General features: G+C 44.3%; 1 protein-coding gene across 3 annotated transcripts in view; it reads right to left on the bottom strand.

The window, feature by feature from the left end:
• The window catches only part of slka (STE20-like kinase a), a 167332-nt gene that overhangs the window by 56858 nt on the left and 84526 nt on the right, over positions 1-25948 (bottom strand). For all 3 annotated transcript variants that reach the window (XM_080206005.1, XM_080206006.1, XM_080206008.1), the window contains 7 exons: positions 18856-18904; positions 14595-14744; positions 13681-13753; positions 12144-12338; positions 8670-8751; positions 5683-5814; positions 1335-2582 (listed from right to left, as the gene is read on the bottom strand). In XM_080206005.1, coding sequence (XP_080062131.1) covers positions 1335-2582; positions 5683-5814; positions 8670-8751; positions 12144-12338; positions 13681-13753; positions 14595-14744; positions 18856-18904 — 1929 coding nt within the window. The remainder of the gene's footprint in view (positions 1-1334; positions 2583-5682; positions 5815-8669; positions 8752-12143; positions 12339-13680; positions 13754-14594; positions 14745-18855; positions 18905-25948) is intronic.

Genomic DNA, 25948 nt, shown 5'->3' with positions numbered 1-25948 from the left:
AAAAACATCGTCGATCTGTTGCACGTGGCCTCACAGCTGCCAGTCTGCTGCACGGGTCCCTTCGCTACAAGCTCACCGCACCGGAACTTGGGGCACAGATCAGCTAGAAGTCAATATCTTTTCCCAAAGATAGGGGAGTCTAAAACTAGAGGGCATAGGTTTAAGGTGAGAGGGGAGAGATACAAAAGTGTCCAGAGGGGCAGTTTTTTCACACAGAGGGTGGTGAGTGTCTGGAACAAGCTGTCAGAGGTAGTAGTAGAGGCGGATACAATTGTCTTTTAAAAAACGTTTAGATAGCTACATGGGTACGAAAGGTTGTAGAGGGATATGGGTCAAATGCAGTCAACTGGGATTAGTTTACAGGTTTAAAAAAATAGGGCGGCATGGACAAGTTGGGCCGAAGGGCCTGTTTCCATGCTGTAAACCTCTATGACCTGTGCCACCCACCTGTGGTGCCAGTCCCCGCTCCACACAGCTGATGTGCCAGCCCTCATCCTAGGATCTTAAAGTAGGTGACTAGTGAGATAGTTGGTGTATTGGTTGTAATTCTCTGAAACTTCCTCAGTCCGGGGAAGGTCCCATTAGTTTGAAAGAGATCAAATGTAGCTCCATTATTCAAAAAGGGGACAGAAAGTGGGAAACTGCAGGTCAGTTAGCTTAACACCTGGAATTTGGAAAATGTTAGCAGCAGAACCTATAGCAGGCATTTGGATAAGCTGACATAACTTATTGAAGTTCTCTGAGGAAGTAACTTGTGCTGTGGATAAAGGGGAACTGATGGACGTACAGTACTTCGATTTCCACAAAATATTTGATAAGGTACCAACTCAAAACTTTCTGTGGAAATAAAAGCTCATGTTATAGGGGGTAACATAATGGCATGGATAGAAGATTGGTTGGTTAACAGGAAGTAGAAAGTAGGCATACATGGATCTTTGTCTGATTGGCAATATATAATGCATGGTATGCCACAGGAATCAGTGCTGGGGCCTCAATTTATATAAATGATCTGGATGAAGGGATGGATATCAAATTTGCTGGTAACCAAAGGTAGGTACGAAATTAAGTTATAAAGAGGACTTAGGGAAGTTACAAAAAAGATATAGATAGGTTAAAGTGGGCAAAGATTTGGCAAATGATTGGCTTTCTGAAAACATAGGATCGAGTAGCTCAAGGGCCTAGTTTAACAATATCAATCAAAAATTTCAACAAAGGCCAATCATCACTTCTGCAAAAATAACTAGCGATGGTCAGTAAATTACAGTTTTTACCCACAATTGGAATTTAATCTTCAAAAAAAGATGTGTGATTTGATTCCGATCTTAGTTTATTACCTGGAGTGATATGGATCCGGTCTCCTTGTTGCGGGACAGAAAGCTGGAAATGGACAGGCTCAAGTCAATACTGTTGTTGTCTGCCATTGACCCACTCCCAGAATCGGCATCTCTCTCTTCCTCTTTACCAATGCTCTTAGACTGAGCAGCAGGATCCTCATTTTCCTTCATCTCTTCTGTGTTGACATTAATGTCAGGAATCATCTCCAGCTTTATGTCCTCTGGACTCTCACTGTCAACTTCCTTCACCGAACAAGGCGCAACACCTTGTGCCTCACGTAACTCTCCATTCACTATTACCCCTGCTGGATAAGAACTGGTTTTAGATTGTGCCTTGGCCTCAGCCTCTGTCTCTGTAGTGGTCTTTACACCACTCTCGATTACGAAGTCTCCCTCAAGGCATCCTTCGCCTTCGATTGACTGTGTAGCAGAGTTCACTCGGAGGTCATCAGCCAGTTGCTCCTGCTTTGTTTCTTCATTGGGAAGTGTTAGTGTGTTTATGGTCGGCTCTGCCAACTCCTCTCCTCTCTCCTTTGCAATCACGTTCTGCATTGCTTCAGTTACATCTTCCTTCGGCTGCAAACCAATCTCAATTACGGTAGGAGCTTCTTTCAGTGCTTCTTCCTCAACTTTCTTCGGCTCAGTCACAGCCAAGGAGTCTGTTAGTTCAGCGTCGGCTACTTTGTTCTCCTCCTCAGCCTCGGCCTTGTGCTCCCTCTCAGCCTCCACATGGTTTTCTTGCTCAGCCTCCCCCTCATTTGGTTCTGTGACTATGACCTGCTCTTCCGCTCCAACTGTTTTTCCTTCTGCCACCACTGATTCTTTCTCCCTTTCCTCTTCAGGTTCTCTAACATCTCTGTGCACCTTACCTTCCTTCAGATGTTCCTCAGGACCATCCTCAGCTCCTGGGATTTCTACAATCAGCTCCTCTGTCTTAGATTTCTCTTCAGATGGTGAGGGTTTCCTCACTTCAGCATTCAGGTCCTCACTACCTCCTTGCACCTCTTCATTACTGACGTCAGATGCATTGTTCTCCGTCAGCCTGTCGCTCTCAGGCTTCTCCCCTTCGCTGGTACCAATCCCCTCATCCGACAGTTTGTCACTGACCTTGTCTGCATTTTCCTCTACAGGCTCAGTCTCCATTTTCTCAGAAACAGATTCAAGGATTGATGGAGACTGGGAGAGTTTCTCGTCCTCGGAGCTGGCTGTGCTGATATCTGATGGGGCACGTTTATGTCCTGGCAAAACCTACAGGAAAATAGCATTAAGGTCTTTTGCTGCTTAATTTGAGTCCAGTTATACAAGTGCAGTTCATTTATTTTAAACTAATCATTTCCAGTATGGTCCATAAAACATTCCAATATGGAATCCACATCACAGCATAAAGATAATACACAGAACAACCATTTATATAGAGAAAGTCTGCATTAGCTGATTCACGCAATACATGAACTGCCAAGAGCAACATTAACAGGGGCTAGGAACCCACCATCTCAACTAGAAATGGAGTTGGAAGAAACATAAGGAGCAAATGATGCCCTTTGGTGTATAAGTGAAGTTACCAGATGCCGCCATTGGCAGTCTGACTGCTCCAGAACATCAACAGCAGAGGGAAATCCAAGGTGGAAGTAAGAACATTCAGCCCAACAAAGGTTGTCCACAATGCATTAACTTTCCATTAAGAACATAAGAAATAGGAGGAGGAGTAGGCCATCTAGCCCCTCGAGCCTGCCCTGCCATTCAATAAGATCATGGCTGATCTGTCCTGTCTCAGTTCCACATCCCCGCCCTCTCCCCATAACCCTTAATCCCCTCTCCTATCAAAAACCTATCAACCCGCGTCTTAAAAATATTTAGCGAGGCAGCTTCCACCACTTCAACGGGTAGAGAATTCCAGAGATTCACCACCCTTTGAGTGAAGAAGTTCCTCCTCAACTCCGTTCTAAACCACCCCCCCTTTATCTTGAGGCTGTGCCCTTTAGTCCTACTGTCCTTTCTGAGCGGGAAGAGCCTCTCCACTTCTATCCTATCCATCCCATTCATCATCTTATATGTCTCAATGAGATCTCCCCTCATTCTTCTAAACTCTAACGAGTACAAGCCTAGTTTATTCAGCCTCTCCTCATAGTTCAACCACCTCAACTCCGGTATCAGCCTAGTAAACTTCCTCTGCACTCCCTCCAAGGCCAAAATATCCTTGCGTAAGTGCGGCGACCAAAACTGCACATAGTACTCCAGCTGCGGCCTCACCAGTGCCCTATACAGCTGTAGCAAGACCTCCCTACTTTTATATTCAATCCTCCTCGCTATGAAGGCCAGCATCCCATTAGCCTTCCTGACCACCTGCAGGCTGGGTTTTTGCGATTCATGCACAAGGACCCCGAGGTCCCTCTGCACCGTCACATGCTGCAGTTTTTCGCCAAGTAATAGTCCTTCCTACCATTATTCCAACCAAAGTGAACAACCTCACATTTGCCAACATTAAATTCCATTCGCCAGTTCCTGGCCCATTTGCCCAGCCTATCTAGATCCTTCTGCAGACTCTCCACACCCGTTGCACAATTTGCCATTCCACCAATCTTGGTGTCATCAGCAAATTTCGACACCCTACACTCGGTTCCCTCCTCCAGATCATCTATATAAATGGTAAATAGCTGAGGCCCCAGCACTAACCCCTGGGGCACTCCACTAGTCACCAACCGCCAATCCGAATAGCACCCATTGACCCCCACTCTCTGCCTCCTATTTGACATGATGTGGGTATGCCGGCGTTGGACTGGCGTAAACACAGTAAAAAGTCTGACAACACCAGGTTTTACCATGATAATATATTATCAAATAAATAGGTTGGACTAAAACCTGGTGTTGTCAGACTTTTTACTATCCTATTTGACAGCCAATCCTCTATCCACGCTAACACCCTACCCCCAACTCCATGCCCCCTGACCTTCTATAATAACCTCTTGTGAGGCACCTTATCAAACGCCTTCTGAAAATCATGAAACACCACATCCACTGGCCCTCCTCTATCCACCGCCCTAGACACATCCTCATAGAAGTGTCATTGTGACACTTAATCAATGAAGGAATTAAATATGATTCTCCCAGAGGAAACCAACCTTTTCCTACGATTAAAAGCACCGAGGAAGGTAATTTAGATCATCCATAAATTATAGAATCTCTACAGTGCAGAAGGTCTGAAAGAGTATCTTACCCAGTCCCACCTCTGCATCATAGCCTTGTAACCCTGCACAGTTGCCACTGCTAATCCACCTAACCTACACATCTTGGACACTGAGGGGCAATTTAGCATGGCCAATTCACCTACTCCGCACATCTTTGAACTGTGGGAGGAAACCAGAACATCCAGAGCAAACTCCAGTTTCCTCCCACTGTCCAAAGTTTGGTAAATTAGGTGGATTAACCATGGTAAATGTGTGGGATTATGGGGATTGGTCAGGGGTTGAGCCTGGGTAAGACACTGTTGCAGACTTGATGGGCCAAATGACCTCCTTCTGCACTGTAGGGATTCTATGATTCTACTTGACCCACCTCATTTCCAAGAACCAGGTCTAGCACTGCCTCCATTGTTGTTGGACTGAGGGATGCATATTGCTGTCAAGAATTCTCCTGGAACTCTTTCCCCCCCTCTGCCCTTTACACTACCTCTACCCAAATCTACATCTAGATAAAGTTCCTCATTATAATTATTCTACAATTTCTGCACCTCCGTAATTCCCTAACACATTTATTTCTCTACATCTTTCTCACCAGTTGGTGGCCAATAAGGTTACACCATGCAATGTAATTGCACCTATTTCTTACCAGCACCTGCCTAATTATAGGATTAGACTGAATATACAGCAGTGGAACAAGCTATCCTGAGTTATTTCCTCCAGTCAAGCCTCCTTCCAAACGTTCTCAGCTAAATTCATCATCCTAATTCTCTATTCCCTTCCCCCTCATATACTTGCCTAGCTTCCCTTTAGATGCACCGACACCCAATCATTGTGGTAGCGAGTTCCATTTTCTCACCACTGTTTGAGGGAAGAACTTTCTTTTAAATTCCTTATTGGATGGCATGATAATTATCTCACACTGTGAACACCGTCTTTTGTTCCCATTTTAAAAGGCTGATGACTTTTAGGTCTGAACAAATTGCTGTCCCCCATCTAGGTCAAAGTGCTTCACTGAACGATCTGGTGGCTGGTTGGGTTTGAGAACTGGCAAGATGATGGACATCAGTCTATAACGTAAAACTGCGAAGCAAGCAAGTTCACACAGCCCAAGCAGCCAAACTGTTGACTACTGAACATGATTGCGCTGGAGATAGACATCTGATACTCACTGCTGCATTTTCAGAATCCTCCTCCTCTTCATCTTCCTTGCTCTCCTCAATCTCTTCTGTGACCTCTGCCTTTGCTTCTGCAATCAGCTCTCTCACTGGCTTACTGCTGTCAACATTCACCACAAATGGGTGCTGTAGAGAAAGCGGAGTAGATTTAAGAACAAATGCTCAGAGACGCACATATTTTAGATAGTCAAACCTGTGACCTCTATAGGCATGGAAAAGACAGCAGGAGCATTGGAATTGGACCACCTACCAGTTTCCTTCCAAAACACACAATCCTGACTGGGACTTATAACAACATTCCTTCACTGTTGCCAGGTCAAATCCTGGGACTCCCTCCCTATCAGCACTGTAGGTGTACCAATACTACACAGATTGCAGCAATTCAAAAAGGCTACTCACCATCATCTTCTCAAGGGCAATTAAGGATGGACAATAAATACTGGCCTTCCCAGTGATGCACAAATCCAATGTACACATGTCCTGAACTAATGCCCAAAGTCACAAGATCTCTGTCACCGAATTAGGCTCTGCATGAATAACTATACTGCACCAGGCTGCAGTGGAGTATCCACTGAGAAAGAACGAGATGTTGGGGCTCTGTAGCGTTCTCATGGGTTGCTACACCACTTAGATGAAGTGATTCTAAACACTGTTGCAATTAGGGTGCAGCAAGAGACTGTTTACACCTACAGAACTTGAACAATACTAGAAATCTGAAAGACAACTAGAATGTTGTTTTGTCTCTTCAGATATTCACAGAATCACTGAACTGTTACGGTGCAGGAGGCCATTTGGCCCATTGTGCCTTCACAGCGCTGACTCTCCAAACCAGCACTGTGGTTAATGCCATGCTTGTGTCTTTTCCTCGTATCTGTGCATATTACTTAAATAGAAACAATCATTTAATGCCCTCTAGAATGCCTCCATTGGCAGTATATCCCAAATCCCAACCACTGACTGGGTGAAAAAGTTTTTTCTCAATTCATATTTGCTTCTTAAAATCATTTTAATCTGTGCCCTCTCTTTCTTGATGGATCTGCTGTGCAATTCTAGAATATGACATTCAACTTCATTAGACAACAAAGCCTTTAAACTGAACAAGTGTTCACTCTGAATCAGTACTGAAAAAAGGCTTAGTGAAGAATGTAATAAAAATAGAAAATGGTGAAGATATTCAATGGTTTTGGCGGTATCTATGATGAGAAACAGAGTTAGCATTTTAGTCTGATACCTTTCATCAGGGGTGAGAAGGGGATGGTGTAGTGATAATATCATTCAGCCAGTAATCCAGAGGTCCAGGCAAATATTTTGGGGGACGTGGGCCCAAATCACACCAGGATGGAATTTAAATTCCATTAATATATCTGAAATGCTACTTAAACAGTAAGGGTTAATAAGGAACAGGACAGGCTCTAGATCAGCCTGGGACAAGGGTCAATGAAGTGGAATTGGCTCAGAACCATTTGAATATGACACAAGGACTCTGCACATTACACTGGTTGATGATTACGACACAAATTCTCAGCACCAATGACAGATTAACAAAGCACAGTGCAAATCTCTAAGTCCAATGCAGATACACACACAAACATGTTCTAGCCTATACTCACAGATGCATGGGGTGTTAGGCAAAAACAGCAAAGTCTGACAGACATGAAGCTGTTATTTTTCGAGTGATCTTCGTGCAAGGGAGTGTAGAGACCACAAAGAAGCTCCAGTTCGGTTTCCTTCAGCTGTTTCTCCTCCAATTCTAAATCTGCACACTCTGACTGGCTGTTCGATATAGTGACCAGCTGTTGCACAGAATAAGTGGCCCTTAAATTGTGACAGGCCAATGAGCTCCACATGCACCCAGAACATAACAGAATTCCTAGACTTTCACCTGTCACTTCACGGCTAAAAGCACTATCCAATCTGCCGCTGAATCAAAGGAAGCTGGAAAGACTGAAGTGCCATCCTTAGACTGATCTCACAGTAAGCCTCAGTACTCCAGGATAAATGGCCAGGGTTCCCACATCTCATTATTACCTAGTGACAGCTGCAAGAGATTGAGAGTGTGCAGGTTTAGCGAGGACAGGATCAGATTCCGCTATGAGGCTGCTTCACTCACTGTCAGCTTCATATCATGGCTCAGCGGATAACCACTCACCTTTGAGTCAGAAGGTTGAGTGCGCAAAGCTCATTCCAGAAATTTGACCACATAAAGCAGGCCCGCACTGAGGGAGGGGGCGCCCCACACTGAGGGAGGGCTGCCCTAACAGTGGAGTTATCTTTCAAATGAAATATTAACCAATACCACTTCTCATTCTTCCTTATTTGTTCCTGGAAGGAATGTGTTGCTGGTTAGGACAGCATTTATTGTCCATCTCCAATTTTTAACAAATGTCAAAAATTAATTTATGGGGCATCGCCAATGTTGAATCTGAACACCCCCACAGCGCCAGGTTCTGTGTTGTGATTTTGATACAATTGAATGGCCTCATCAGGCATTTCAGAAGGTGGTTAAGACTCCCACAATGCTGTAGGTCTGGAGTGACCTGTAGTTCAGACTGGGCAGGACAGCAGATTTCCTTGCCTGAAGGACATCAGTGAAGTGGGTGAGTTTAAGGCAATTCAGTAGTTTTGCAGTCACCATTACCGAGACTAGTTTCTTTTTATTCCAGATTTATTAATTCACAGAGATAAATTCTTCTCAGTTGTCACAGTGGGATTTGAGCTCATGTTTCCACAGCACTGTCGTGGGCCTTTGGATTATTAGTCCAATAAAGTTATTATATTACCATTTCCTACCTGAAAAAGCAATTAAGTTTTTAAAGTTTGAACTGCTCACAGTGTTAGGTCTTCAGCCCTCCCACTTGCATATTTACAAATCAGGATTATTGCCTCAGCAGTGATTTACTCAGTACCCCTCACCAGTTTCACTACTACAAGTCAGAATGTGAAACTGGTCCCCATTCACTTTCCAAACCTGGGTTACTCACCTGCAGCAGTTGCTGGCATGACCACCTCACCTCAACGTTCTTCTCCAATGCCTTCCTCAGGAAATCACTGAATGCAGGAGACCTACAGTAAGAAACAGCAGCCATTAAATATTATAAGAGATTTACAGAACTCTATCACAGCTCTTAGAAACAAGCCGAGTGCTATTATCTAGGCTGATATGGATGCTAATGTGCACAGTGAGAACCACAACCAGCAATAAAACAAATGTTCCTAAAGAGCAATAATAGCAGCGACTAGGAATGGAAATAAGAACAGAAACACAAAGTCAGTCAGCAACTCGTGTCCAACTTTGACAAAATGTTACACATGAAACGTTAACTTTGCCCTTTTTTTTCCACAGAAGATTACTAACATTGGGAGAATTTCCAGCATTTGATTAAGTGATGCTGGCGGTCGAACGAACATTCAACTCCCTTACTCTTCTTTCAATAGTGTCATGAATTCTTCAATAGCCACCTGAGCAGGTAAAGGAACTGTAGTTCAGTCTCTCTCAGTGCTCCACTCAACTGTCACCATAGATTACTTAGCGAAGTTCGAGTATAGGGATGGAATCCATGGCCTTCTGGTGCAGAGGTGATATATCACCTCACAGCCAATCTACTGCCAACCATTACCAAGCAACAGATTAAACTTGAGGGTGTAAATGCTGCTACATGTGTTAGAATATCAGCCACATTGCAAGCAGCATATTAATTTGCTCAAAAGCCAGAATCCCAACTGTACTCATGGTGTGGTTTAAAAAAATTCACTGTTGTAGAGTAAAGTTTTCACTGCACTGTCCCATCAAACATTTCCAGGCAAGGGACAGCACACACCCTTTGACAACACTCTTATCAGCATGTCCATCCCATTTCCTGCATTTCTGTTCTCATCCCTTCCCCTCAGCCTACAGCCACAGTAGGGTTCCCCTTGACCTTATTTTGCACCCCACCAGCCTTCATATTCAAAGCTTCATCCTCCTCCATTTCAGGCACCTCTTCTTCAATTGCTACTCTTTCAGCATTCCAAATGGACAATTCCCCCATGACACCCTGATTTAATTTATTATTGTCACACGTACCAGTATACAGTGAAAAGTATTGTTTCTTGTGCACTATACAGACAAAACATACCGTTCACAGAGAAGGAGAGAGTGTAGAATGCATTGTTACAGTCATTGCTAAGATGTACAGAAAGATCAACTTAATGCAAGGTAGGTCCATTCAAAAGTCTGATTGCAGCAGGGAAGAAGCTGTCCTTTAGTCGGTTAGAACATAGAACATTACAGCGCAGAACAGGCCCTTCGGCCCACGATGTTGCGCCGACCAATTAAAAAAGCAATGACCCTCTAACCTAAACCAATCCCTTTCCATCCATAAACCTATCCACGGATCTCTTAAACGCCCCCAAACTAGGCGCATCTACAACTGCAGCAGGCAGGGCATTCCAATCCCTCACCACCCTCTGGGTAAAGAACCTACCTCTGACATCAGTCCTATAACTACCACCCCTTAATTTAAAGCCATGCCCCCTCGTGCTAGCATTCTCCATCCGAGGAAAAAGGCTATTACTGTCCACCCTATCTAAACCTCTAATCATCTTATATGTTTCAATAAGGTCCCCTCTTAGCCGCCTTCTTTCTAACGAAAACAACCTCAAATCCCTCAGTCTCTCCTCATAGGACCTTCCCTCCATACCAGGCAACATCCTGGTAAACCTCCTCTGCACCCTCTCCAATGCCTCCACATCCTTCCTATAATGTGGGGACCAGAACTGCACACAATACTCCAAGTGCGGCCGCACCAGAGTTTTGTACAGTTGCAACATGACGTTGCGGCTCCTAAATTCAATCCCCCTACCAGTAAACGCCAAGACACCGTATGCCTTCCTAACAACCTTATGTACTTGATTCCCAACTTTCAGGGATTTATGTACACATACACCTAGATCCCTCTGTTCATCAACACTATTCAGAGTCCTACCGTTAGCCCTATTCTCTACACGTTATTCCTGCCAAAGTGAATTACCTCATACTTTTCCACATTAAACTCCATCTGCCACCTCTCGGCCCAGCTCTGCAACTTGTCCAAGTCTCTCTGTAAACTATGACACCCCTCTTCACTATCTACCACTCCTCTGACTTTGGTGTCATCAGCAAATTTACTGATCCACCCAACTATACCCTCATCCAGTTAGTACATGATTCAGACTTTTGTATCCTTATCCCAATGGAAAAAGGTGGAACAGAGAATGCCCGAGGTGTGTGGGGTCCTTAATTATGCTGGCTGCTTTTCTGAGGCAGTGGGATGTGTAGACAGAGTCAATGGATGGGAGGCTGGTTTGCGTGATGGACCAAGCATCATTCACGACCCTTTGTAGTTTCTTGCACTCTTGTTCAGAGCAGGAGCCATATCAAGCTGTGATACAAGGAGAAAGAATGCTTTCTATGGTGCATCTGTAAAAGTTGTTGAGAGTTGTAGCTGACATGCCAAATTTTCTTAGTCCTCTGAGAAAGTAGAGGCTTTGGAAAGCTTTCTTAACTATAGTGTCGGCATGGGGGGACCAGGACAGGTTGTTGGTGATCTGGATGCCTAAAAACTTGAAGCTCTCAACCCTTCCTACTTCACTCCCATTGACGTAGACAGGGCATGTTCTCCACTACGCTTTCTGAAATTGACGACAATCTCCTTTATTTTGTTGACATTGAGGGAGAGATTATTGTCGCTGCACCAGTTCACCAGATTTTCTATCTCATTTCTGTAGCCTGGCTCGTCATTATTTAAGGTCCAACCCACTACTGTGGTGTTGTCAGCAAACTTGGTCCACTCCTCAATCACCGCAGCATCTCCAGGCCTTTTACCTCTTCCCTTCCACAGTCTAGGCATTCTCACTTCTTGCTGGTGAATCAGTGATTAACTTGTTCTTTTTTCAAGTTTGTAAACCGTGCTCACTGCTCACAATGCAATCTTCTCTACATTGGTTGATTGTGTTTGGTCTCCCAATCTGGTTGACCACTTTGCAAAGAAAGTAATTCCGGTTGTCATTTTAGTTCTCTGCCAGAACTTTACAGCTTTTTGGACTGAAAATTGAGTTTGCCAATTTTGAATCATGATCTCCTCTATTTTTCCACACACCAGCTTTGGGTAATCATTCTGCTAATTCCAGCTTATTCCTCCTGTAAATACATCATTCAATTCAAAGGCAAAACAAAAAGTTGGAATAAGGTGAGGTTCATAAAGAAGATGGTAACAGAGGAGGAGAGAGTAAGTGGAATCGAATAGGATGGATTATTCTGACACTGTCAAAATCCTTGAGGATTTAGATGGTACAACTGCTACTTTGAGAACAGTACAGGTTTAACCCATGCATAACACTGAACTACAAAATGGTTCTGAATGGAATATTTACAAAGATACCAAAGACTTGCATTGAAAGTAGATGCTTGTAATGGACTAGCAGCCAAGTATACTTGCCATCGGGACGGCTGTGCTAGTGTGGGTGGGTCCGCTTTAGCAATTTTCAGCAGGACTCTCATTGGGTTCAGCTCATGGTGTGGTGGCTCCATCTGAGCCATCTCAATAAGAGTGACGCCCAATGACCAGATATCGGCCTTGTAATCGTAGGGTTTGTCCTTTGACGTCTCACACATCACAACTTCAGGGGCCATCCTAGAGAAAAACAGCGCAACACATCATTGCATATCCGAAGCATTACTAACTTACTTACAGTCTGAAGGATACTAACACCACACATTAGGAAATATTCAGCCCATTTACTATGAAATGAGCACAGACTAATAAATACCTGGTAATATACTGACCGAAAGGAACATAGGAGTAGGCTATTTGGCTCATCGAGTCTGCTCCGCCATTCAAATAGTTTATGGCTGATCATTAACCCTTATGCTATTTTTCCTCACTATCCCCATATCCCTTGATGTCATTAGTATCTAGAAATCTATTGATGGAGCAAAGAATTGCAAAGATTCACCACCCTTTTGGTGAAGAAATTCTATTTCATCACAGTTTCAATTGGTCTGCCCCTATCTGAGACTATCCCCCCTGGTTTTAGGCTCACCAGCCAGGGGGAAGATCCTGTCCACATCCACCCCGTCACACACGGGAAGAATTTTTTAAGTTTCACTGAGATCACCTCTCATTCTTTGAAACTCCGGGGAATACAGGCCCAATCTCCTCAATCACTCTCACAGGACAGTCCCACAGCCCCAGTGATTAACCTAGTGAACCTCCACTGCACTCCCTAAATGGCATGTACACCCTTCCTTAGATAAGGACACCAAAATTGCACACAATACTACAGATGCGGTCTCAAGGCTCTACATCACTGCAGCAAGGCATCTTTACTCCAACTCAAATCCCTTGCTGATGAAGGACAATGTACCATTTGCTTTCCTAATTGCTTGCTGCACCTGCGTGCTGGCTTTCAGTAACTCGTGAACAAGGACACCCAGGTCCCTTTGGGCATCAATACTCCCCAGCCTCTCACCATTTAAGAAATACTTGGCTTTTCAGTTTCTTTCCAGCAATGTGGATGACTTCCCATTATATTCCATCTGCCATCTTCTTGCCCATTCACTTTGTCCAATTCCCCCCGAAGTCTCCTTGAATTCTCCCCACAACTCTCACTCCCACCTAGTTTGTGTCATCAGCAAATGTGTAATTATTATATTTGATCCCTTCATCCAGCTATATCTGGTGTTTCAGTTATATAGTTTGGGAATAGCTGGGACCTAAGCATTGATCCTTGCAGTGTCCCACTATTCACAGCCAGCTGCCCTGTGAATGGCCCGTTTATTCCTACTTCCTGCTTTTCATCTGTTAACTAATTTTCAATCCACAGCAGTATATAACCCCCAATCCCACGTGCTCTAATTTTGTTTACTGAACGCCTGTATGGGACCATACTGAAAGCCTTCTTAAAAAAAGGAAACTGATAAATACCACAACATCTTCACAACGCACAAGCACAGCAGTAAAAGCCACATCTTACCAGTAAGGTGTCCCGATAAAGGAGTCTCTCCGTTGCAATGTCCTGTTATTCTTTGCTGAAACCCCGAAATCAGCTGCAATAGAAAAAGAAAGGCATTTAGCTGGAGACATTGATCCAGGGTCTGCAGAGGTACAACAAACCCAACAATGAACCTGTTAAACTGACTGCAGGCACTGGACAGTGAGTGCAGGTCCCAGCTCCCACCTCGATAATAACAGAAATTCTACTTTGTTAATGAAATACATGGCAGCCATTATAGAGTAGAAAGGCTAGATTAAAAAGATCAGAATGCCCCAAACCTGCCTCAATTCTACTCATTATAAATGTTGGGAGAATAGAGGGCAAAGATAGAAAATTAACACTGTGCATGGCCAATGCTGCCACACACAACACCTTGGACATTTCTGTCGTCTTCAAATGCAACTATGTTCCACATCTAATAGCTACCTCAGTGACCCGAGTATAGAAAGAGTCACCAATGATTCTCATGAGCCAACCACAATCCCTCCTTCCAAAGTTAAACGAAGTGTAAGTAGCTGCTTCATTCTAAGGCCACCACCCAAAATATTAAGCTGTCTTTTCTCCCTCGGAAACAGACTGGCTCACTCAGTTGAGGATGGGTTTGCTGCATTTTTGGCTAACAAATATTTCTACTTGGCCAGCTGTATATCTCACTGTTACAGACAGGTTACAAGCCAGCTGTACATCTCACTGTTACAGGCAGATTACAAGCCAGCTATATACTTCACTGTTATAGACAGATTACACAAGCCAGCTGTATATCTTACTGTTACAGACAGATTACAAGCCAGTGTCGATCTCACTGTTGCAGACAGACTACAAGCCAGCTGTACATCTCACAGTTACAGATTATAAGCCAGTTCTGTGAAAGAACAGTCAGGTTGAAGCTTTACCCAGTTTGACATCTCCTTCCATGGTAAGCAGGATATTCCCAGCCTTCAAGTCTCGGTGGATCACCTTGTTGTCATGAAGGTAGCTCAGGGCTTCCAATGTATGCTTGCAAATTACTTGAATTTGAGGCTCAGTTAGTGCTCTTTCCAATTCTAGAACAAAACAAAATGAAGCAACAAGATGCAAAGATTATACTGAATATGGAGTAAGAACATAAGAACTAGGAGCAGGAGTAGGCCATTTGGCCCCTCGAGCCTGTCCACCATTCAATAAAATCATGGCTGACACTTTCGCGGACTTGACTCCACTTACCTGCCCACTCAACATAGCCCTTGGGGTACGGGATGGAGTGATTGGGATGTCCGAAGTATCATGCTTCCAAAGGTGTGACAGTATCCAAGAGTACTGCTGAACACTGCCCAGCATAGAGGGTTCCAGCCATTTCTAAGTGTGGTCTCTCTGGTGACGAGGCATCCTGCTGCAGTATCTGCTTTCTGCCACAGGGGATCGCCAATGAGCCGAACATGGACTCCTCTTAGCAGACCTGGAGCAGGTTAATTTGATCTGACAAAGTTCATTTCCTGGATCCCAGAGTCTTCCCTAACACTCTTCTATCCCCTCACAGAAAAAGGCACAAATAATTTCAGCTCCTTCCATGTTAACAAATGCCAAGTAATATTGCAAAGTCTGTATTCACGATGGAATGGGCTGGTGGAGAGGCAGTTCCCACTCTATCCTCTCTACCCTTTCCATGCTTCATCCAGGTTAGGTAGGAAGGGACTTTATCAAAATTAAAGGATGGAACTAAAGGGGGAGACCCTATATTGGAGAGATGTAAAGAAATGTAAACTATGGGTTTTAATTATTCACCTATCTCAGAGATCTATAAAATAACGAGGAGCATAGATCAACTAGATAGTCAATATCTTTTCCCAAACGTAGGGGAGTCTAAAACTAGAGGGCATAGGTTTAAGGTGAGAGGGGAGAGAAACAAAAAAGTGTCCAGAGGGGCAATTTTTTTCACACAGAGGGTGGTGAGTGTCTGGAAAAGCTGTCAGAGGTAGTAGTAGCGGTGGGTACAATTTTGTTTTTTAAAAAGCATTTAGACAGTTACATGTGTAAGATGAGTATAAAAGGACATGGGCCAAATGCGGGCAATTGGGACTAGTTTAGGGGTTTAAAAAAGGAGGGTGGCATTGACATGTTGGGCTGAAGGGCCTGTTTCCATGCTGTAAACCACTATGCCTATCAATTAGTTCAGGTAGGAAGCCAAAGGAGAAAGAGGAATGGGACAACAGCAATGTGTTTGCTGGGGAGAGGGGAGGGGTCAGCAGGGGGGGCGGGGTGTGTGTGTGTGTGTGTGTGTGTGTGCGCGCGTGCGCGCGCTAATTGGATCCCAGAATCAAAGAGCACAGAGAGATATTGTATAGAAAACACGTTTGGGGGGAGGGTGGGATGGTGGTGAGATGTGATGAGGCAGGCTGTGTGATGAGGTGAAGGGGAGAATGCTTAGGTTCAGGGATCTTAGAAACCAATTGAAATTAAATGGCCATAAAAATTAATAAAAAAATTATAGATTGGAACTTAGGAAAAAAGATTAAGATAAGGAAAAGGGAGATAAAGAGGGAACAAGAAGAAAAACATCAAAGAGTATTGAAGGGAGCAATGAAGTTTTTTTTATTCTCAACCTCAACGGTTTGTGGTGGTTTATCACTGAAGGTTAGGAGAGACAGGCTTTCAGTTTTTAAGTGGCTCAAGGGATATGAAGAGCAGGTGGGAAATTGGAGTTGAATCCAAGCTCAGCCATGATCACATTGAATGGTGGAGCAGGCTCAACCAGACACATTGGCTCCTGCTTAAATTTCTCAGTATAAAGTCTGCCAGTCAATTGGATGGCACAGTGGTTGGCACAGTGGATAGCACGGCAGCCTTGCAACGCCAGGGATCCAGGTTCAATTCTTGGCTTGGGTCACTGCTTATGCAGAGTCTGCACATTCTCCCCGTGTCTGTGTGGGTTTCCTCCGGGTACTCCAGTTTCCTCCCACAATCTAAAGATGTGCTGGTTATGTGCATCAGCCATGCTAAATTCTCCCTCAAGCACTGAAATGTGGTGATTCGGGGATTTTCACAGTAACTTCATTGCAGTGTTAACGTAAGCCTACTTGTGACACTAATAAATAAAATAAGGTGAAGTTTTTAAGAGAAGATTGTTAATCTGTAAATGATGATCAATAGGTGGAGGTTTTTAATAAATACATTGCATCAGATCTTCATTAGTGAAGGACAACTTAAAAGTTAATTTATTTATTAGTCACAAGTAGGTTTCCATTAACACTGCAATGAAGTTACTGTGAAAATCCCCTAGTCTTCACACTCTGGTGTCTTTTTGCCTACACCGAGGGAGAATTTATCACAGCCAGTGCACCCTAGCCAGCATATCTTTTGGACTGTGGGAGAAAACCGGAGCGTCTGGAGGAAACCCAGACACAAGGAGAATGTACAGACTCCACACAGACAGTGACCCAAGCCAGGAATCGAAACCAGGTCCCTGGCACTGTGATGCAGCAGTGCCAACCACGGTGCAACCGTGGCACCCCATTAATTGAGAGAAGAGGATTTTTGATGTGGATAAGCGTAACATGAACATAGGAGCAGGGGTAGACCATTCAGCCCCTGGAGCCTGTTCTGCAATATAATGAAGAATCATGATTAGTTAAACTAAAGGAAGATAAAGCACCGGGGTTTCTCTTGCTACATCGTAGGATTCTGAAGGAGCTAAGGGAGGAAATTGCAAAGCCCAAGAAATGGTATTTCAGGCATTATTGGTTTTTTTTTCAGATTTCTAGTATCCTCATTATTTTGCTATGGTATGGGTGTTGGCATGAGCTGGGGAACTGGAGAATAGTCAAATGTTCTAACCACATTGAAAATATGAGACAGAGCTCCTCTGGGTAAGTGCTGCGCAGTTAACTTCTGTGGTAGAGAAAATTTAGTCTTTAATTATGGATAAAATTACCATTTATAAAAAGAGAAAAAATAAATAGCCAGAAGGGACAACTGAATTTGACAACTTTACAGATATATTAAAGGGGAAATGCAGCAGATGTAAGTGTGACATAGACTTCAGGAAAATCTTTGAAAAGATACCATGAACAGATTAAGGGTTTGGAACTAGAATGTAGGTAGTGAAGTAGACTGAAATCAGCTAAAAGGAAGAAAACTGAGTGGGAGTTAAAGACAGTTCCCACAGTGATTACATATAAAGAGTTCTGTCTTTAAGTTTCTTTAGAAGATCAAAGGATGTTGGTAAGATGGTGGAATTGACTAAAAAAAAACCTTCAAAAAGAAGGAAAATTGAGTTAAGTAACAGCAGGAATGCCAATGGAAGTGTTTCCAATGGAACTGTACTCAATGCTTCCATGATAAGAGATCAGGTTCAGGGAGACATGATGAAGTGCAATGATGAAAGGTCTGACAGGATGAAGTGAACACAGTAAGAAGTCTCATAACACCGGGTTAAAGTCCAACAGGTTTATTTGTAGCAATCGCCACTAGCTTTCAGAACTGGCTGTTCCTTCGTCAGATGGGGTGAACTCCCACCTACCTGATGAAGGAACAGCCAGTTCCGAAAGCAAGTGGAGTTTGCTACAAATAAATCTGTTGGACTTTAACCTGGTGTTGTGAGACTTCTTACTGTGTTTACCCCAATCCAACGCCGGCATCTCCACAAGATGGAGTGAAGCAGACAACTCCCACTATTTGACAGCCTGAAATAAGAAGTGAGTAATACATGATTAAAATAAGAGGCAGAAAGTTATTTCATAAGGAGAACTGAGAGGCTGTGGAATCCAATCCCAGGATTAGAGGTAGTGGCAAGAAACTATGTGAATATTAAAAATCAGATTTATTGATTTGAGTTATTATTGTCACATGTATTGGGATACAGTGAAAAGTATTGTTCCTTGCGCGCTATACAGACAAAAGCATACCATACATTGGAAGGAAAGAAGAGAGAGCAGAATGTAGTGTTGTAGTGAGTAAGTGATAGAATAAATGGAGGAAGAGGAACGGCAACAGGACTATTGACTCACATGGAGGGTAAAGGCCAGCAGACACTGGTTGGGCTGAATGGCCTGTTTCTATGTTGTAACATTTAATCATCTATTTCTTTGTACTTCTTGCCACTTTCAGCACACAAATGTAAAGCCACATACTGTAGTATCAATGTTGGAATCATGCACAGCATAATTCTACAGAACTTACCCAGCATGACTGCATCCACAGCTCCTCCTGCACAGAACTCAATCAGGATCTATGGAAACAGAAGGTCAGCAGTTAGAGACAAGGCAGCAGAGGTCTTCGAACAATAGTGCATCCAACCACCAGTCAACTCTGACTGAGAATAAGCCATTTAGTCCCTCTGGCCTGCACCACCATCCATTAAGACCATGGCTTATCTGCCTCAACTCCATTTACCCACCTTCCATCTGTTAACTGTGAGACTATCCAATATAAACCTACCTCAATAACAGCAATGCAGAACAAAAATCTTAGTGGCAATGAAGCTGAGTGAACAATTCCACTGGTGATCACATACTGAGTGTCACTGGATCCCTCTGCTTAATACAGCTGGTGAAAATACAATGCACTTTTATTTATTACTGTAACAAATAGGCTTACATTAACACTGCAATGAAGTTACCGTGAACTCCCCTAATAACCACACTCCAGTCCAGTGTTCAGGTACGCCGAGGGTGAATTTAGCACCTAATCAGCATATCTTTTTGACTGTGGAAGGCAACTGGAGACCTGGAAGAAACCTACATAGGTATGGGAAGAACATGCAGACTCTGCACAGATAGTGGCCCAAGCCAGAAACTGAATCCGGGTTCCTGGCGTTGTGAGGCAGCAGTGTTAATCACTGTGCCATCATCCCGCCCTGGTGCCTACCAGCGATCTTTCTGAACACATTTGCAAAGTGATTACAGACAATGACCAGAGAATTCTTCCTGCTGCTCTCAGTCGCAATTCCCAACTGTTTTAGCAGCATTCTCTGCCATGGTCTAAAATGGAGAGTTTACCCCTTGGCTTGACCGAGGGTGGTGGTGGTGGTGGGGGGAGGGGGAAGAGGAGGACGACTGTTGGAGTAGTAAATTGCCTTGGGAGATAATCAGCTGCTAATGATGCAACTGCCTTAAGACAGCCTAGTGGTGTGGGGTGAACACAGAGGTGATGAAATCGACATCCTCGATACGTCACACGTTGATCACAAAAGCTCCATGTCAAGAAAACAAGTCATTAATTTGGGGGGATTTCACACAGTATACTTTGAAGCTCATTAAGGGTAGCACATGGAACAACGAAACCTTTATAGTCGGAAATAAAAACAGAAAGTGCTGTAAAGTCTCAGGTCTGACGAAGAGTCATCCAGACTCGGAACGTTGGCTCTATTCTCTCTCCACAGATGTTGTTGAGATTTTCTGATTTTGTTTCAGGTACCAGCATCTGCAGTAATTTGCTTTACAGGCTTATCCTTTGTAAGTTTCATCCAATACCCAAGAAATATAAAGGGATAAAGCCAAAATATATTTAGAACTTGTCACAATGCCTTCAGTATACTGAGATAAATACGAACTCAAGTCTCTTGCAGTCATGCATTACTTCATCTGCATCATTTGAAAGAAATTCTCAGAGCTGTAACTGTCTGACAGCTGTGGGGGAGCTATCAATGGGGCCTTACAGCTCCAAATATAGTCAATGATGTCATACAGTTCCAAGGAATATTCTGTGGCTCGAACACTCAGACATATTTTGCCTCCCGTGGGGTCACTGTACAGCAGCCTATCCCAGTTGTTCTCATTCCCTCAATAAATAAAACAGTAAAAAGTTGTGAAGCACTTCTGGATGTGAATTCCTCTTCAGCTGATTCAATAGTAATTAATCTTTTGCATCACATTCTGAAAGGACAAGGTTTCCAGGGATTATGTTTCGTAAACTGGGTTGGTTTCAACTCACAGAAAGGCTGAGGCAAAGTGAATACAGAGAAACTGTTCTTATTTGTTGAAGGGTTGAAATCAGAGGGCACCGAATTAAGGTGAATGGCAAAAGAAACAGTGGCGATTTGAAGAAAATCCCTTTTTCACAAAGTGAGTGATCAGGATCATAGAACATAGAACATAACAGCACAAACAGGCCCTTCGGCCCACGAGCTGCACCGATCACATCAACACCTACCAATCCACAGACCTATCTATAATCCCCAATCCCACTAAATCCCATATACTCATCCAGAAGTCTTTTAAAAGACCCCAGCGAGTTCGCCTCCACCACCACTGACGGCAGCCGATTCCATTCACTCACCACCCTCTGAGTGAAAAACTTACCCCTAACATCACTTCTGTACTTGCCTCCCCGCACCTTCAATCTGTGTCCTCTCGTAGCGACCATTTCAACCTGGGGAAATAGCCTCTGAGAATCCACCCTATCTATTCCTCTCAACATTTCATAAACCTCTATCAGGTCGCCTCTCAACCTTCGTCTCTCCAGGGAGAAGAGTCCCAGCTCCCTCAACCTAAGGCATGCCTCCCAATCCAGGCAACATCCTTGTAAATCTCCTCCGTACCCTTTCATAGAACATAGAACACTACAGCACAAACAGGCCCTTCGGCCCACGAGTTGCGCCGATCACATCAACACCTACCAATCTATAGACCTATCTATAACCCCCAATCCCACTAAAACCCCATATACTCATCCAGAAGTCTTTTAAAAGACCCAGCGAGTTCGCCTCCACCACCACTGACGGCAGCCGATTCCATTCACTCACCACCCTCTGAGTGAAAAACTTACCCCTAACATCACTTCTGTACTTGCCTCCCCGCACCTTCAATCTGTGTCCTCTCGTAGCGACCATTTCACCCGGGGAAATAGCCTCTGAGAATCCACCCTATCTATTCCTCTCAACATTTTATAAACTTCTATCAGGTCGCCTCTCAACCTTCGTCTCTCCAGGGAAAAGAATCCCAGCTCCCTCAACCTAACTTCGTAAGGCATGCCTCCCAGTCCAGGCAACATCCTTGTAAATCTCCTCTGTACCCTTTCAATAGCTTCTACGTCTTTCCTATAGTGAGGCGACCAGAACCGCGCACAGTACTCCAAATGAGGCCTGACAAGGGTCTTATAAAGTTGCAGCATTACCTCCCGACTCCTAAACTCAATCCCTCGATTAATGAAGGCCAGTACACCATACGCCTTCTTGACCACCTCCTCCACCTGCGAGGCCGATTTAAGAGTCCTGTGGACCCGGACCCCAAGATCCTTCTGCTCTTCAACACTACTAAGGCTCCTGCCCTTGATAGTGTACTCGTTCATCCCGTTGGTCCTGCCAAAATGGACGACTACACATTTATCCGCATTGAAGTCCATCTCCCACTTCTCCGCCCAGTCCTGCATCCTATTTATGTCCTGCTGCAACTTCTGACATCCTTCCAGACCATCCACAACACCACCGACCTTCGTGTCATCGGCGAACTTACTAACCCATCCCTCCACTTCCTCATCTAGGTCATTTATGAAAATGATAAACAGCAAGGGTCCTAGAACAGATCCCTGGGGCACTCCACTGGTGACTGACCTCCATGCAGAAAAAGACCCATCCACAACCACTCTCTGCCTTCTGCAGGCAAGCCAGTTCTTGATCCACAAGGCCAAAGCCCCTTGGATCCCATGCCCTCTCACCTTCTCAAGAAGTCTTGCATGGGGGACCTTATCAAACGCCTTGCTGAAGTCCATGTACACCACGTCCACTGCACTTCCTTCGTCAATGTGTTCAGTCACATTTTCGAAGAACTGAACTAGGCTCGTAAGGCACGACCTGCCCTTGACAAAACCATGCTGACTATTTCTGATCATGCCAAACCTCTCCATGGTAGGCTTCTGCAGAAAATGCAGATGTATGGGATTGGGGGTGATCTAGGTAATTGGATCAGGAATTGGCTAGCAGATAGGAGACAGAGGGTGGTGGTTGATGGTAAATATTCGTCATGGAGTTCGGTTACGAGTGGTGTGCCTCAGGGATCTGTTTTGGGGCCACTGCTGTTTGTAATTTTTATTAATGATCTGGATGAGGGTATAGTTGGGTGGATTAGTAAGTTTGCTGATGACACCAAAGTCGGAGGTGTGGTAGATTGTGAGGAAGGGTGTCATAGTTTGCAGGGTGACTTAGAAAGGTTGCAGAGCTGGGCCGCGAGGTGGCGGATGGAGTTTAATGTGGAGAAGTGTGAGGTAATTCATTTCGGTAGGAATAACAGATGTGTTGAGTATAGGGCTAACGGGAGGACTTTGAATAGTGTGGAGGAGCAGAGGGATCTAGGTGTATGTGTACATAGATCCCTGAAAGTTGGGAATCAAGTAGATAAGGTTGTTAAGAAGGCATACGGTGTCTTGGCGTTTATTGGTAGGGGGATTGAATTTAGGAGTCGCAGCGTCATGATGCAACTGTACACAACTCTGGTGCGGCCGCACTTGGAGTATTGTGTGCAGTTCTGGTCCCCACATTACAGGAAGGATGTGGAGGCTTTGGAGACGGTGCAGAGGAGGTTTACCAGGATGTTGCCTGGTATGGAGGGGAGATCCTATGAGGAGAGACTGAGAGATTTGGGGTTGTTTTCGCTGGAAAGAAGGCAGCTAAGAGGGGACCTTATTGAAACATATAAGATGATTAGAGGTTTAGACAGGGTGGATAGTGATAGCCTTTTTCCTAGGATGGAGAAAGCTAGCACGAGGGGGCACGGCTTTAAATTAAGGGGGGGGGTAGTTATAGGACTGATGTCAGGGGTAGGTTCTTTACCCAGAGGGTGGTGAGGGACTGGAATGCCCTGCCAGCTGCAGTTGTAAATGCGCCTAGTTTGGGGGCGTTTAAGAGATCTGTGGATAGGTTTATGGACAAAATGGGATTGGTTTAGATTAGTGGGTTAGTGTTGTTTTTTTTTAAAAAGCTGGTCGGCACAACATCGTGGGCCGAAGGGCCTGTTCTGCGCTGTAATGTTCTATGTTCTATGTTCTAAATGCTCGTAAATCTTGTCCCTCAGAAGCCTCTCCATCAGCTTACCAACCACTGAGGTCAGACTCGCCGGTCGGTAATTTCCCGGGCTATCTCTGTTCCCTTTCTTGAAAATAGGAACCACATCCGCAGTCCTCCAATCTTCCGGAACCTCTCCTGTCTCCATTGACGACGCAAAGATCATTGCCAGGGGCTCTGCAATCACCTCCCTCACCTCCCACAGTAACCTGCTGTACATCCCATCTGGTCCCGGCGACTTATCTATCTTGATAGAATTCAAAAGTTCTAACACAGGTGGAGGCAGATTCACTCGTGCTTTTCAAAAGGGAATGAGGTAATTATACAAAGAGAAAAGGATGGGGGAGTGAGACTAACTGAGTTGCTCTTGCAGAGAGCTGCCAGGGACATGACAATCTAAATGATCTCCTTTTGTGCTGTGAACATTCCGTCATTTAAATTGGATCCTGTGTTACCATAAAGGCACTGCCTTCTCAACCTTGCCCCTCACCTTAGGTATGGTGACTCTCAGGTTAAATCACTAACACTCAGCTCTCTTTCAAAAAAGAGAAAGTAGCCAATGGCAACTTTTACTTTTACTTTCACATTGGATACTGCGGTGCAGCAGCACATTATCAAATACTGCCAGAACAACTGAATTCTGTGTGTTTGAACATGTGGAAGTACTGACTAAGAGACAAAAAACAAAAAATCAGAATCGGAGCTACAATTACCTCATTTCTGCCCTTCCCACCCCAATGGGAATAGAAGGCAATTCAGCTCGAGCTTGCTCTATCATTCAATGAGATCATAATTGATCAGAATCCTAATCCCATCTATCTACCTTAGCTCCACTGTTCTGAGACTGAATGAAATGATGGCTAATTTTTAAATCAACGGATATGTTGTCCATAAGACACGACACAAACAGCAACCTATAACTATATGCATCTAAACTTTTTTTTTGATGTTTTAGTGTAGACTTCTGCTAAACTATAAAATGGCTATTACATGTCATAAGAACGTAAGAAATAGGAGCAGGAGTAGGTCATCTAGCCCTTCGAGCCTGCCCCGCCATTCAACAAGATCATGGCTGATCTGAAGTGGATCAGTTCCACTTTCCCGCTTTCTCCCCATAACCCTTAATTCCCTTGTCTATCAGAAACCTATCTACCCGTGACTTAAATACATTCTCTCCCATTTTCTCACCCATTTGGCACTTCAAATCTTTTTAGTAAGATTGCACCCACAATCTACATCATTTCTCAATATTTAAATTAAATCTCCCCTAGTCTAAACTTTCCTTCAGTTAAAAAGCCTAATCCTACCATGAGAAAATGAAGAGAGACAGGTTAAATTGGACAGCAGGATAGAAAGAAGTTACCAGATTGAGAGGAATAACACAGAGAACTAGGACCATAGAGAAATAGGATCAAAAAGAGATAGGATGGATGTAGAGGGATATGATGGATAAAGTGATATGATTACCTGCTTGTTCGGGGCATGGCTTTAAATTAAGGGGGGTTAGTTATAGGACGGATGTCAGGGGTAGGTTCTTTACCCAGAGGGTGGTGAGGGATTGGAATGCCCTGCCTGCTGCGGTTGTAAATGCGCCAAGTTTGGGGGCGTTTAAGAGATCCATGGATAGGTTTATGGACGAAAAGGGATTGGTTTAGGTTAGTGGGTCATTGTTTTTTAACTGGTCGGCGCAACATCGTGGGCCGAAGGGCCTGTTCTGCGCTGTTATGTTCTATGTTCTATTCAGCGAGGTAGCCTCCACCACTTCAATGGGCAGAGAATTCCAGAGACTCACCACCCTTTGAGTGAAGAAGTTCCTCCTCAACTCCGATCTAAACTGCTCCCCCCCCCTTATTTTGAGGCTGTGCCCTCTAGTTCCGCTATCTTTTCTAAGCAGGAAGAATCTCTCTACCTCTACCCTACCTATCCCCTTCATTATCTTAGACGTCTCTATAAGATCCCCCCTCAGCTTTCTAAACTCCCACGAGTACAAACCCAGTCTATTCAATCTCTCCTCATAGGCTAACCCCCTCATCTCCGGTATCAGCCTAGTGAACCTTCTCTGCACCCCCTCCAAGGCCAATATATCCCTCCGCAAATGCGGCAACCAAAACTGCACACAGTACTCCAGTTGCGGCCTCACCAGTACCCTGTACAGTTGCAGCAAGACCTCCCTGCTTTTATATTCTATCCCCCTCGCTATAAAGGCCAACATCCCATTCACCTTCTTGATCACCTGCTGCACCTGCAGACTGGGTTTTTGCGACTCGTGCACAAGGA

Source organism: Carcharhinus amblyrhynchos, chromosome 17 (assembly GCF_965287045.1).
Source record: "Carcharhinus amblyrhynchos chromosome 17, sCarAmb.v2.hapA, whole genome shotgun sequence".
NCBI classification, from domain to species: Eukaryota; Metazoa; Chordata; class Chondrichthyes; order Carcharhiniformes; family Carcharhinidae; genus Carcharhinus; species Carcharhinus amblyrhynchos.
The sequence above is the reverse complement of the archived record's forward strand: the minus strand, read 5'-3'. Positions and strand labels throughout refer to the sequence as shown.